Source organism: Daphnia carinata, chromosome 3 (assembly GCF_022539665.2).
Source record: "Daphnia carinata strain CSIRO-1 chromosome 3, CSIRO_AGI_Dcar_HiC_V3, whole genome shotgun sequence".
In the NCBI taxonomy this organism is placed as follows: domain Eukaryota; kingdom Metazoa; phylum Arthropoda; class Branchiopoda; order Diplostraca; family Daphniidae; genus Daphnia; species Daphnia carinata.
This window is the reverse complement of record NC_081333.1, coordinates 3,301,224-3,316,130: the sequence shown is the minus strand read 5'-3', so window position 1 is coordinate 3,316,130 and position 14,907 is coordinate 3,301,224. Positions and strand designations below refer to the sequence as shown.

The 14,907-nt window shown below is 40.5% G+C and overlaps 2 protein-coding genes across 3 annotated transcripts; one reads left to right on the top strand and one right to left on the bottom strand.

The window, feature by feature from the left end:
- Positions 1-11,162, bottom strand: LOC130693368 (rho-associated protein kinase 1-like). 2 transcript variants are annotated; one of them, XM_057516499.2, is made up of 9 exons: positions 10,406-11,162; positions 3,357-3,440; positions 3,166-3,233; positions 2,782-3,039; positions 2,450-2,557; positions 2,246-2,355; positions 2,018-2,163; positions 1,751-1,862; positions 1-1,653 (listed from the first exon to the last, which is right to left on the bottom strand). In XM_057516499.2, exons 1-9 carry the CDS (start codon positions 10,974-10,976, stop codon positions 1,185-1,187), a joined length of 1,926 nt encoding a protein of 641 aa, XP_057372482.1. In that variant the 5' UTR covers positions 10,977-11,162; the 3' UTR covers positions 1-1,184. The 2 variants fall into 2 exon arrangements, with proteins under 2 accessions (XP_057372482.1, XP_057372483.1); XM_057516500.2 differs by having other exon boundaries at positions 3,357-3,437; positions 10,406-11,161.
- A 448-nt stretch (positions 11,163-11,610) lies between these two features.
- LOC130693369 (ADP-ribosylation factor GTPase-activating protein 2-like) lies at positions 11,611-14,785 on the top strand. Its single transcript, XM_057516501.2, has 14 exons — positions 11,611-11,725; positions 11,823-11,862; positions 11,999-12,190; positions 12,252-12,383; positions 12,452-12,583; positions 12,660-12,749; positions 12,808-12,873; positions 12,938-13,072; positions 13,151-13,293; positions 13,353-13,502; positions 13,576-13,897; positions 13,973-14,101; positions 14,163-14,264; positions 14,337-14,785. Exons 1-14 carry the CDS (start codon positions 11,691-11,693, stop codon positions 14,352-14,354), a joined length of 1,686 nt encoding a protein of 561 aa, XP_057372484.1. The 5' UTR covers positions 11,611-11,690; the 3' UTR covers positions 14,355-14,785.
- The last annotated feature ends 122 nt before the right edge of the window (positions 14,786-14,907 follow it).

Genomic DNA, 14,907 nt, shown 5'->3' with positions numbered 1-14,907 from the left:
TTTTCTTTGACCAAATACATTCGTGTATTGTTTACATACATAAATTTATATATATATATATAATATATAGAATTGTTGATATTACCGCAGACAGTGACAGACTAAAATTTCACCATTTTTCTTTTCTTTTTTTTTTTTTCAGATTTATCCCACCCAGAATTTTCTAACGAAAAATAAAAAATAATAAACTCCGAAAATGACGAGACGATAACCAAACAAAATATGTCACCGGGGGATTTTTGTATATATATATACTGTATATGTGTGTGTGTGTGTGTGTGTATGTGATTTGAATAACAGAAAAAGGATGTAAGCAAAGACAAAAATAACAACACAACGTAAAAAAAAAAAAAAAAATTAAGAAAAGATAAAATTGGACGGACTACAACTGTTTCGTGTGTATGTGAATATAATGAAAAGAAGACGTCCGTGATTAAAAAAAAACAACACAAACATTCCTTAATAAAATAATGGCACTCTATCTCTTTCCCTCTCCGTCTCATTTGCATATTAAAAAACAAAACAAAAACAGAATGCACACAAAAAATTTCGTACATTTTATTTCTACACACGTTTTCATATAAAAAGAAATCCCTAAAAAAAAATGTATATGTCTATATTGAATTAAATTCGATCGATGATTATTGCGTCAGTGATGTGTGATTGAATCATGAATGTAAAAAATAATAACAATAAAAATAAAATGACGTGGTGTCCATCGTGAAATCAGCTACTATCAAATTTTTTTTTTGTGTTGCCATTGTGTTTTGTTTCCACGATTTTCTCAAACTATCCCTTTTTTTTCTAGTTGTGCCAAACGCACACGGCACAACCCCTTTGAAAAATTTGCATGTTAAAACACAAGTGTGATGGATCGTTTTGAACGTACTTTTTGGCACCTTCCTGATTGAAATCATTTTTTTTTTTTTGTTTTCCTTTGTTAAAACTTATCTCTATCTCTCTCTCTTTTCTATTTTCCACGGAATGTTTTGCATTAAATAAAAAAAAAAAAAAAAATATTCCCCTCTGCACACGAATGGCCGTAGTTCTTCTCCCATAATACTATCCATCAAAACGCAATCGAACAAAGCGGATTTCTTTAAATGAATTTTACGGCAGTGATTTTCGTTTTCTTCTCGATGTTTGCATCGAAAAAAAAAAAAAAAAAGGGAAGAAAACAAAGTTCAATTATGGGCGTTGAAGGGCCGATTCGGGGGGTAGCGCAGACTGGCTGAACGGACCAATCCGCTATTACGGCGGCTCATCCAGGGCGAGCTGGGCGGCACGAGGTGATAGGTGGCGCTTAACGGCAGCATTCCAGCCGAGCCGGAAGGCGAATTTTCGCCACCCAAGTCGAGGACGTAGGAGACCGAGTCGTGTTTCTTGGTGAAATCACGAACGGTCGGCAGCTCGGCGTCACCTCCGGCCTCGGCGGCCGCTTCCGACAATTCAGACGCCATTTCCGTTGACGTGTTGGCACCGAAAACGTCGTCCACGTCGCTCTGGACGGACGCGCGCCGGCCGTGGCCGTTCCCGCTACTGACGACGGCGTCACGGCGCCTTTTAATCTGACCTGTTCCGCCACCATCCGGCGTTAAACTGGCAATGCTGTTGTTGTTGTTCTCGCCCGACCCGTTTTCCGATATAATGGGGCTATTATTTATTCACAAAAAAAAAAATCGTAATTATTCACGGGTTTCTGGAAGACAAATGAAAATGGCGATGATAAAAAAAAAATCTTATTAAATACCTTAAAGTGGGCGAGGGCAGGCCCCTTCGACTGAGTCTGGGCGTTTCGGATGGCGTCGAAGAGAACGGCGACGACTGATTGTGGCTTTTAGTTGGACTCGTTCGATCGCAGTCTAGTAAAACCGAGTCATTAAAAAAAAAAAATAAATAAAAGAACCACACAAAATGAATTAGACCGAAACCTCTATTATTATTATTTTTTTTTTTTTTTTTCATTTTTATTATTACATTAAAAAAAAAAAAAAAAAATGGCTGGTTTCTATCGTACCGTTTAGTGAGTGGGTAGGTGACGGGCGCCTGGGCAACGACTGCAGCTTGTAACGAAGCTGTTCGTTGTACATGGAGAGCCGCTGGACCAAAGTTGCCTCCTCTTTATAGCTCGCCTCCAATCTCTTCACTTCCGATTGCAATCGTCTATTTCCATTTTTTTTTAAATTTAAACATTTTTTTTTTTTTTTCAAAAATCCTCAATCAAATTTCACTTTGATAGCGTTACCTTTCTTCTTGGTTTTTCTGTTCCAGCTGAGCTTTGAGGCCTTCCACCATATTGCCGAGTGTGGTGACGCGCTCGCGGAGATAAGGCACCTCTTTGGCGACATTGTTCGTCTGCACGACACGCGTTATTCGTTACGTACATATCGATTGTTTTTATTCACGGCTACATTTGTTAACATGTTCGGCTCTGTTTTTTTTTTTTTACCTTTTCTAATTCGCTACGCAAATTGCGGACCTCTTCGCATCGAAGATCGAGGACGGCTTGTAGCGACGTCGTTTCTTTTTGCAGTTCGTTATATTCGCACACTGTGGCCTGCATCATTGAATTGAATCAAACAAAACAGAACGTAACACGCAAATGATTAGCGCGACTCGTCGACTGAGCAATCCGACCGAAACTGCTCTTATCAATTTGGATTTATCTCACAAAAATTTTATGTCACGTGTGTGTAAAAAGAAAATGGGGATTCTTGACTGAGCTTCGGAAAAAGTTTAAATTGATAAGAAATAATTCGAAAGCTTCAAATGGCTGACTACCTGAACTTGGACTTCGACTTCCTGTCGGAAGTTCTTCTCGAGCCGCTCTTTCTCGGCCAGCAGGCCCCTCGTTTTCTCTAGGAGGGCATCGATCTTTTGCTGCCACGACTTTCGCTCCTCGGCCAATGAGGACGCGGCCGCCTCTGCCGCCTCCGCTCGAGCCGCCCTCTCTTCCGCCAGCTGACGCTCCAACTCGGCGCGCTCGTCCACGAGACGGGCAGTCCATTCGGCTGTCCAGGCCGCTTCTTTCGTTTCCAACTAAAAGGATTGATCGAAAACAATAAGACATTCATTTCTGTTTCTTTTTTGCTTCCCCAAAACCGGAATTTTCAAAATTCCCGCCTTCAGCCATTTTTAAGGAATTTGCATAATCGTAATAGTAACCTGCTGTTGGAATTGGTTTTCCTTTTCGGCAAGAGCGATGGTCATTTCCTTCTGGAACTTGTCGTTGTCTGTGACGCGAAAATAAAAACCAAATAAAGAGAGAGTGAGTTAAAATGGCTTCCCTTTTTTTTTTTTTGACGGTCACAAGAGGAAGGGAATTGTGTCAAGACAAACGAGAGAGAGACACTTACGTTCACGCTTGAGCTGTTCGAGTTGTTCATGATGTTGGATTTTCAGCAAGTGGATTTGATTGTGTAGTTCGACAGTTTGATCTACTGGGCAAATTAAAAAAAAAAAAAAAAAGAGAAATTCAAACATTTGCTGGACCTTTTTTTTGTTTTGTTTTGTTTGGACGTTATCGACACCATCGACAGGGATCGATCGTTTCCACACAAAAATTCAATGGAACCAAGAGGAAAAAAAAAAAAAAAAAAAAAAAAGAAAACAGACAACCTTGAATACAACTGCTATTGGGCCGCCTGGATTTCCAGGAGCCGAATAAAAACAACAGGATGGACATGATGGCGATGACTATAAAACACAGAATCAACAAATCCATGCGGATGCGACGGGAAAAACAAAAAACACAGGCACAAAAAAATCAGGGCCAGCTCTGCCCACCCCTCTCTAACAAACAGCTGCGATTCTCTTTTTGTTTGTATTTTCCAGTCCCGAAAAAAAAAAAAAAAAAAAAAGAGGAGCCGACGTCAAAAAGGAATTCTCACACACGAAACGACGGGCACAAAATATAACCCGAATGTCCAGCACTACCCTTCCAAAGAGAACAGCTGTTTTCGACCCACAACAATTTTAAAGAACCGACCAAGCTGCGACGGCCTCCGACTATCAACTGGAACGCAAGAGCGCCAACACATCGAGAGGCGCTATCGAAAGAGAGCCCCGTCGTTTTACGTGATCATGCCAAGAGAGCCCGTCTCGTTTCTGGCCGTCCAAAAACAAAACGGCAGCCACTTGGCAATAGCTCCTTCTAGTATGAGATGATGCGCGATTTTTGCGTCTGTGTTGCGCCTTTTCCTTTTCTTTTTTTTCTTTTTCGAGGCCAAAAATAGTCACCGCCCACCTGATGGCGCAAAAAAACCGGGAAAATGGCCCGTTCTTCTGGTGGGCGGCTTTGTGTGTTGGCGGTTTTAATTTTTTTTTTTTTTTTGTGGAAAAGCACTTTCGAAAAATACAAAATCTATTTTTCCAGTCTAATATAACATGGAACAAGTGAGTAAACAACATTAGGGTCCAGCCAAAGGTCTTATGTACGTATTCTGTTTAAATATAAGGGATAAGCGGACTGAAAATATTCAGGTCGGCCGTGTACGTCATTGACGTAATGTTTTTTTTTTTTTCGAGGTTCCAGGCAATGGCGGATGTCAGAGGCTTGGAAAAGAGGGTTTTTTTTTTGGAAATTCCACCAATGTGACGGGAAACCATGTCCATATATAGAGGTGAACAAAAGATTTGTGTCCAAAATGGAATTTCAATATTTCGAACTGTATAGCGGAAGTCAAAGTTTGATTCGGTACCGCATTTATGGTCAACGAAGGCGAAGAAGACGGAAAAGAATAATTCATTAAAAGAAAAAATGCAAAAAAAAAAAAGAGACTCAGGGTCGTCGAAATCTGGGCCACCATTTGGCTGCGAGGGACGCTGAATATTTTCCAAAAAAAAACCGTACGCTGTGCGTTTTTTGAAGTCGATCTCCTTGACTTGGGTAACAAACAAAAAGAGCAAAACAAGTTTCATGTTCTTTTTAAAAAATGTGTAGGTCCCCATTTACCATCAGCTGTTAATTGACCCTAGCGGCCATTTTTTTTTTTTTAAGTTAAAAAAGAACAAACGAAAGGGGACGCAAATTGATAGGGACAGAGATGGAAGCGAAGTCGGGTAAGAACAAACGAACGTCGCGCACATACCTAATGAAGCTGTCAATCACGTTTAGATTCGTGTAGACATGCTTTACCTGCAACTTCCACCGTTCACTTTCATTTTACGTCTATTTTTCGTGCCCGGCGGGGGCGGACTCCTTTTAGTGCTGGCCCACAATTGATGACTTTATGGACTTTCCGAGTCTTTTGTTTGATTCTTTATGATGTACAGACAATGAAACAAAGTCGAAAGTCATTTTCAAATCGCACAAACAAAAAAAAAAAATATTTCCGTGTTAATTAAAAGACGGGAGTTTTTTTAGGGGGGAAATTGTCCAGGAAAACAAAGTGGCGGTTTCTGAAAGTTCCGGTTAAACACATTTTAGCGAACATCTCTGCCAAATTTTTTTGAAAACAAAACAAAAACAAAAAATGCCTCACACGACGTTGAAAAATCTTTGCTGTTGGTATGCAAATGATTTCCTACTATCTGCTACTTTTCACGGTGAGGGCAAATGAATTTCAAACGATGAGTGATGATCTTTACCAATGTGTTTGCATTATCACCCCCCCCCCTTTCTCCCCTATACAGTCGCATCAATACGTTGAACGATGGCGTGATGTTGAATGTATGAATAACAAAAAAGAGGAGGACGTCGGTAGTATCGAAAAGGCGTTCCATTTGGTATTTTCTTTTTTCCCCATTGAAATTCAAAGAAGAATAGATTTTTAGAGAGAGAGGTGGGGGATACACAAAAACACACGCACACACCTACTTCCTGCCGGAATACCCACGTTGTGATTTCAATTTTTTTTTTTTTCCCGCGGCACGAATGTCTTTCCAAAGAGAAAGGGATTTCTTTGTGTCGTACTTGTTTTTAAAAACATATGGTCGCATTGCCTTTGTTTTATTTTTTTCTAGGAAGATATATCAGTACAATCAGATTCATACGCACGTAGTGATACCACCAGGTGCGATCAAAAAAGAGGTCTCATTAAGTTTGTTTGTTTTTTTCCCGAAGAAAAAATTCATTGGGCGCGCGTGTTTCTAGGTTTTGGTGTTGTTCTACATTAATATCATCGTACACTATTGGGAATGATTTCTAGGCTAAACAAAAAAAAAAAAAAAAAAAAAAAAAAAAATTGTTTAAATTTTATCTCTTGTTTACTTGTTTGGGAAGCCGGACAAGCTTTAAGAGAAGAAAGGATTGCAATTCCATGTTAAGAGAAGGCGAGCCATTCTCCCCCTCCCAAAAATGGTTTTGGATCCAGTCCTCTGTTGCGCAGCCATTTGTAGCGTACGAGTTCTTTCTTTAACGCGCCGCATAAATTATCTAGTCTGAAACATTTACATCTTTCTTTCTTTCTTTTTTCATCATCAAAAAGGAATACCTTAACACAGGAAAAAAAAAAAAATAATGCTGGTGGCAAAGAAAATGGCATCAAGGACGAACCAATTGTCTGCAGCCTGCAGTCGAAATCGAAATTCGCGAAATAGAAAAAAAAAAAAAAAAAAAAAAAAGAACAAGATGGAACGATGATGTCGACGCTATATGCGTGTAAATAGACGTACAAGGTGCGACGCCAATAGGCTCTCCCCCTTCTCCTCGGAACGTTCGGCTCTATCTAACAGCTTTTTGCCATTCCGGTCACGTTGGGCAGTCCTCGACTTTCTACTTCAAAATAAAAGACGAAAACAACAACCTTCTGCAATCCTAAAGAAAGAGGGGCGAGAATTCCTGGACAGGCCCACCTGCCGTTTTCAAAAATTTCGTTTTTAATTTTCTAATGAAAATTTTTTACAAAATTTTTTAGTTTTCGTGTGTGTGTGACACGTTTTATTTTAGGATTTAAAAAAAAAGGGATGCAAATTCACGCGTGATCTATAAATAAAAGCGCTTTTTTTTTGTCCTGTTCCAGACTTTTTGCTGACGTCTTATTTTATTTAGCAAAATTGCATTCGGTTCTAGCCGTCCCCGCTAAAACAGACATTGACGTCACTACACGATGGGCTTATTTTGTTTTTAAAATCTTCCTGAATCCTCCCCCCCCAAAAAAAAATTTACATTTTCAAGACATTCGAAAATAACCAGAAGCCAGAAAAAAAAATGGCTGTTTCTTGCTAGTTGATTTTCTTTTTTTTTTTTATTTCAGGATTTTCAAGAGACAGCGGAAAGAGAAAATAAAAAGGAGGTGAAACTGTGATGTTGGACGCGTGATAACCAGCTCTAAAGTCGCCCCTCTTTTTTTTTTTTCTCTCTCCTACACCACCCGTTGACTCTATTCAAACAAGAAAAACTGTTGAAGAGTCCGGTTCTTATTTGCCCATCTTGTTGCCTCAAACAAAAATTTTTTTTTTTATGCTCTGTCCTATTTCATGTGTTTAAATCCGTCAAATTCGTAGGGGTTAGTTGCATTAAAAAAAAAAAAAAAAAAAGTTAAGAAGCTTCGCCAACACACCACATTTTTTTTTTTTTTTTTGTGAGTTCAGTGAATTATTGGAAGGGCCAGCAAGTCATCGGTCTTCGTTCAAAAAGTTTAAAGCAATTATAACCGTAGATGGGCAACGAGCGGCAGTGATATGCAGAAAACTGTGTAGCCCTACCAGCTCTTTTTGTTTGCTGGAGGGCTTGATAATATATGGTAACCTTTGATATCCAAATTCGAGACAAATAAAAAAAAAAGCCTTTTTTTTTTTTTTTTTTTTAAATTTTTGATTGGATTTCTTATGTTCCAGGGGCGTAGGATAAACAAAATAAATACAAGTGGACAGCCTTGAGATGGCCAGAGAAATCCAATACGCCACTCGTTGAAGTGTGCCCACCATCGAGAAATTTCAATTGCTTTCAACTGTTGTTTTGAAGAGGGAAATGAGTGCGCAGGTGTAGGGCGTCCATAATCGCTCGGATAAAATCAAATAGGAAATAAAGCGAATAAAAAATAGGAAGACTAAATGGGCAAACGCACAACAGGGGAGTCAAAAGAAGAGCCAATCGAAAAAAAAACAAAAAAAAACAAAGCAAAACTTGTGACCGCAACGAGTCCCTTTTGTCCATTTCCAAATCGGGCCAGCAACCGTTTTCACGGTCTGATTCGTTTAAAGAAGAACCGTGAATTTTCAGCACTCCCCCCCCCCCCTTTATTTTCCTATCAAAGGAGAATTGTACTAAAATCCAGGAATTAATTGATGAATTTAATGGACCGTGTTTTTCTTTCTTTTTTTTTTTTGCTTCCCTCTTCCTCGTTTGCTAAATGTCAATGTCTACCCAAAAATGGAGACGTTCGTGTCACAAGGCCAACAAAGAGACGCGAACGCTTGATATCATGCGCTTGTTTTATTCCGTACAATCGCTTTCGATGCTCGTTACACGGCCATATTTTTCCGCAATCGTTCAGCTATTCAAGTCGCATATTTTTTAACCAATCGCATTGTGAAACGCGTTCCCCCCAGGTATGCCCTTATTTGAAACTCACTTTGATGTAACATTGGTGAATCATTTTTTTATACGTGTTGCTCAACACGTGCAAAAAATAGGATTTTTCGAAATTTGGCGCGTTTTTACCTTGTCGGAGTGTGCACCTTTGCTGGATGAGCGCTGGCGCAGGTAAACGAACCAAGAGCAGGTAATGATGCTGGGTCGGTTTAGCAATAATCAAATGCTGCTGCCGATGCAACAGATTGCCGCTTATTCCGCTCGACATGTTGTTTGGGACACGTTCACACTGGCATCGAGTTCACATCGGAAACGATTGCACTCACGCACGCACGCACGCACAATCAAATTATTCCACTAATTTCTTAAATCCCGCCAAAAAAAAAAAAATTGTTTTGATTTCTTTCGTGTGACCGTACGCTCGGCTTCGCTTTACTCGACTGACGGTCGAGTCTCTCACGCACCACGAGGAGAAGCGCCAGGAGAGAGCTGCCCTGCCTGCGGGAGTAGTAGAGTGGGGGGTGGGCGGGAGTAGAAAAACGTACACACGGGCCACGCAAACAAAAAGAAAAGAACGACGTCGTTTCTATCTCTCTCTCTCTTTCTCTCTTCTCGCCGCGCATCGTTGCCTCCTCTTTTGAAACGAAAAGAAGAAGAGGCGCCACTGAATGATGTCGAAAAAAGAAAAATAAATATTTGAGGAAGAGCAAGAATTTCGGCAATGATCAAAAAAAAAATAAAAGGGACGGACGATATCGGGAGCTGCTCCTCCACATGTTCGGGAAATAGAATTTTTGTATACTATTTACAGCTTTTCTTTTCGTTCCATTCTCTTTCTCTCCGATGGAGCATTTTTTCTGGATTACATCAAACTATGTTTGAATATTCTGAACGAAAGTTTAAAAGGACTTTTCGAATTGTGGTGAACCGCACGCATCATCTACCAAAACTGATTGGGGTTCGACCGAGGTCCTTGAAAATGTTTGTCAAAGAAAAAGAAAAATGTAAATGTGGTTTTCCGAATTAAATGATACGATTACAACATGTCCACTCTCACTGATTGCTTTCGGCTCTACCTGCGAAGCACCTCAATAAAAAAAAATTGTTTTATGTAACCCAAGGCGTGGTTTGTTTGCTTCCAAACGTTCGTGACCGAAAAGCAAAACCAAGCAATGAACTTCTTCCAGCCAAAAGAGAACGAAACAGGTTTTCAAAAATAAAATAAAACCTGTCGTTTAAAAAGTCCCGCGGCCTCGTTTTTCTACTTCCATCTGCTGGTCGGATAAAAATCAGCTGTCAAAAGGTCGACTGTGTGTTATTTTTTTGGAAAGCAAAAATGGAGAGCTAGGAAGAGGTGACGGAAGAGAAACCACCTGCTGTAAATGACGTAGTTACGAACTTGCCGTGATGTCGACATCTTTTTAAACATTTCGCACAAAAGGATGGGGAAAGAAAAAAACACATCGATAAAAGAGTCTATGCTAATCGAATTGAGCCGTTTCCAACGTCTTGATACTTAACACGCAGAGAGAAGCCAGTCACGCGTGAATCCACTCCAATCCGGTTGTTATGTACAGCCAGGAAATGGCAGGCCATTTTTGTTTTTTTGTGTTTTTAATACTTTCAGTGCCTTTTAACCCACTGCCTTATCTCAGGTGCAGATAGTGCGTTTCAAACAAACAAGCAAATAAAATGAACCGTTGCTCGTTGTTTCAACAAAAAAAAAAAAAAAAAATGGATCAAACGAAAAGTTGGGTTTGCCAACGTGTAAAAAAAAAAAAAATGAGAAACCGCAAAATAGTAACCAAACCACCAGTAGTGGCGAAGGCAATTCAAAGAGAATACAAGAAAACAGGGCCTTTTTTTTTTTTCTTAACCTCACATAAAATCAACATATTATCAAAAAAAGATGATTGCCATTTAACTTACCAACAACGGTGCTGGTGACGGTGGGCGTTGGACGTTTGACCAGCCTGCTCGTCGTTTTGGCCATGGCTGCAGTTAGTCGACTAGTTGAGGACTGAGGTGGACGTAGAATTCGATTGGACGTAACAACGTCTTTATTCAACTCTTTCAAGCTGCCATTTTCCGAACTGGAGAAGACGCCACTGGATTCGGTGCCAGTCGAAGTGGCCATTTGTTCTTGCTTGTTGTTCTTCTCTTTGCCCTGTTTGTTGCTTGGCGCCACTCTGTCCAATCGGCCACCAAACGATTTGACAGTCTGCCACAAAGGTTTCGACGATGTCACGCCACTTGAACTGCTTTTCGAACTCATTTTGTTGCTGAGATCTCTGGATACGAGGCCACTTGTTTTGCTGGTGATAACCACTCGCGAACTGACTTCGTTTCGATCGCTGTGTGCCGTTGGCGGACGCATAGCGTTGATTTTGATGGAGCTACGAAAGGGCACTGCTCTGTTCATGGGCAAGACTAAAGGTGCACTGCTCGGCTTCAAAGGAACTGCTGCTGCTGCTGACGCTGCTTCCCTTCGACTAGACATTGTTCAAGAGCTCTCGTCGTGTTGTAAAATGTGATATACCTCCGGCAGCAACGAAACAAAATAAGCTCTCTCCGGTACAATGCTCTCGCCAACACACAACATACTTTCTATTTGTAGAACAGCTGATGAGTTTCCATATGATAATTCGATTGGTTGCCCTGGCAACCTCTATCAACAACTCGTATCGATCGTTTTGTTCGACAATCGTAAAAAAACGATACCATAAAAAAGAAAACAAGCAAAAGAATAACTCGCGTCCCCTTTTCAACGGGGCATCGTTTCAACAAGGGACAGACACTTTATCTGCATTATTTAGTTGACTATTTAGCTATCCTAACATCTGGAAACGATTGAATCGATTCACGAGGCTTCTTCACGCGACGTTGGATGCCAAAGAGATGTAGACTGGAATCTGCCATTGCTGCCAGTCGATTGCTCTGCAGCGCCATGGTGTTCGAATGGAACAACAGAGCCAGAATAGCTTAAGGCTACAGGGGATGAGATGTTGACTTTGCGTGTGGTTAGAAAATAGAAGAGCTTCAAGTTTTGGTACCCGGCACGAAATAGGTGATGTCGCTAGCAGTAGAAAGAAGTATCAATTGGTAGACTATCCGATCTATAGTTTCCTCACAAGGCGTTTGGCAGTTGTTTCACGTGGCAGCGTTCGGCGATTGTTTTTTGTTGACGTATCGGATCATCTGCCCAAAAGAAAAAATGGCGGTGGAAGCACCTAGTAAAGCCGATATTGAGTAAATGGACTTTAAAAATCATTTGAATTCTGTCGCTTTAATTTTTAGAAGAATCGATACAGATCTTTTATTGTTATTTTTGTTTGATTTATTGCAGGGCCATTTTTAAGAGGTTACGGTCAATTCCCACAAATAAGGTGAGGCAGTTAAGCCTTGTGCAATACTTGAAATTATCTGTTGCTCGCTTGTTCATTTTCTAATCGCGTCGAGGACACTATACATACAATTATTTTATAGCAGAAATGGGTGTTCAAATTCTACTTTTTTTCCTAGACATGTTTTGATTGTGGAGCCAAAAATCCTACGTGGTCAACTGTGACTTTTGGAGTCTTCATCTGCATCGATTGCTCTTCAGTCCATAGAAATTTGGGAGTCCACCTCACATTTGTCCGTTCCACACAGCTGGACACACAATGGACATGGGTGCAATTACGAAGCATGCAACTCGGAGGAAACGCCAATGCCGTATGAAACCTTACAATGTGTGGAAGGATATATTATAATTGTGATGTATTGCAATGTGTAGGCAACTTTCTTCCGGCAGCATAACTGCACCACTATGGATGCACAGACCAAGTACAACTCTAGAGCAGCCATGCTGTACAAGGAAAAGCTTTCCAATCTAGCTATCCAATCTTTGAGGATTCACGGAACTCAAGTAATTGCATTTTATTCTTTCCACCACATGTTTTTAGTTACTCATTTGAGCTCTGTTTCCTTTTCAAGCTTCACATCGATTCAGGCACGGAAGCAGTGGCTCCCCAAGAGAAAAAGGAAGAAGATTTCTTCGCAGTAACTGAAGCATTCCCGGATACCACACCTGTTAATACAAATGGATCATTGTTGCCCAAAATTGTTGTGAGTCTATATGTTTAGCACACACGAAAAAAACTACAGTTTTCTTATAAGGATATCTTGCATCTGAACTTAACAGGCCACCGAACCCGTTAAAGTGAAAGAATGTGAGGCAGAATGCCAAGGTGCTGGACCAAATGTCGCTGTTATTAGCAATCCATCTCCCTCGGTAACTCCTGGTCTTGATGCTGTTTTAATTCAGAAATCATGACTTTACAATTTTCTAGGTTGCGGAACCAAAAGTTGCAAAATCTCTGATTGGACAGCGCAAACCGGCAGCGAAAAAACCAGGGGTATAATTAAGTTAGCCGACACTCGTCTATCAATTTCCCGTATTATTTTCTTTTCCGCTAACAGATGGGCGCCAAAAAAGGATTGGGTGCGACCAAAGTGCATACCAATTTTGACGAAATTGAAAAGGAAGCTCAACTTGCCGACTCGATGCGTTCGCAGAAAAGCGCTGACGTCAAACCAGAAGAAACCGAATCCCAGGTATGTGTCTGGGAATTCTCCATCAACAAGTGTTTCACTACTCTTTTACTATTCAAAGTATTTTTAAATTTCAAATAGACAAACTCTCTACGACTAGCCTATCAAGATTTGAGCCTCGAGTCGAAGAAACAATCGGAACGACTACAAAAGGTAGATCCATCGAAAGCGCAACAGGTGGAACGTTTGGGCATGGGAATCATGGCAGCGAACAGTGGCCCGAGGTAAGTACATTTATAATAATAATAGAAAACAGCACGTCAGGTCCTTTCCATTTGTGTAGAAATATCAGTCATTCCGCCATAAGTGACATGGCCATTATTCAACAAGATTCTTCGGCCTTCACTAGTAGCTCGAGTGCGTCCGTTTTGGCTTCATTGGACCGAAAAACGTTTGCAGTGGCTGAAGAATCTTCTAATTCGTTCTACTCCAAGTAGGAGGATTTCTCCTTTTAAGTAGTCGATTTGAGCTATGTTTTTAACCGCGAATCACGTTTTTTTTCTCAGAAATTCCGGACTTGATGATTTGCTGACTCGCGGGGGAAGCAGCAAATCAAGTCGTGACTCGGATTGGGACATGTTGAGCGATTTCGCCCCTGTTTCTAAGTCGTCTCAAAGCGCGGCCGCGTTCGGAGGTCCTATTTCCTCGAGTTCGAACTATGGATCATCCACTACCAGTGGCAAATCATCCAGCTCAACGTATGGCTCTTCTACGAAAACAAAGGAATTTTCTTCTGGCGCCTCCGACAGTGGGGAAGCGCAAAAGAAGTTCGGCAGCGCCAAAGCCATTTCATCTGACCAATATTTCCAGGATTCCGGCAGTGCTGATGTAAGTATTATTGCTTTAAAAAAAATAACATTTCTTGTTTGACCATGATGGGAATGCTTGGTTTAATAATTGCAGTACGAACGAAGGACAAACTTGTCACGATTTGAAGGCTCGTCGGGAATCTCGTCTGCTGACTATTTCGGGACTGGCAATTCCAACAGTGGACGTTCTAAAAACTCAGCCGGAGCTGGGTACAACATCCAGGTAATGCCATTTGCTTGTTTTTATGCAGCTGCTTTCTAATCGATTCTTTTCGTTTTTAAAGACGCCTGACTTGGACGAAGTGAAGGAAAGTGTTCGCCAGGGTGTTACGAAAGTGGCCAGCAAACTCTCCTCATTGGCTAACGATTTCGCTAGCAGCATACAGGTTAACAATCGGAAGTGTTTTTTTGTTGTGTTATTGAAGTAACTAACGATGATATTTGTTATCATTCTGCAGGATCGTTACGGTTATTAACTTATTGCATAAAAATTAAATAATAAGGCGCTAATGGAGAACAGCATTTTATCCGGACCGCTCGCTTCCTTGAATCCGTTTACAGATTTGTTTCCATTATTGGTAGAGATTTAAACACGATTTTTTTGTTGGTGTCTCTTAAACGAAGGAAGGGCAAAATCCACCTTTACAAAAAAAAAGAATAATAATAATAAAAAGAATATAAACCCCAAGTGCAATTGATTGCTCTTGGCTGTGTGGTTGATTACTTTTCTGAAATGGTCTTGGCCGTCTTAAAATTCTATTTTCTTCCTTGCAATCTATGCTCTATCTCATTTAATTAATTTAGTTCCATCATCATTTTTTTGTTTCTTCCTTCTTTCGTGAACATGTTGGTCTTCTTCTCCATCTGTTTGTTTCTTGCAGACAATACAAAAACAATATCAGCCATCGCCCATTTTGTTTTGATGTTAATTTGTAATAGATGGTGGTAACTGCAATTCGTCCTTGAGATGACTCACACATTGTTGAACTTGGGCGATTAGCCAAGTGTCGTCCATAGAAAGCAGCTCGT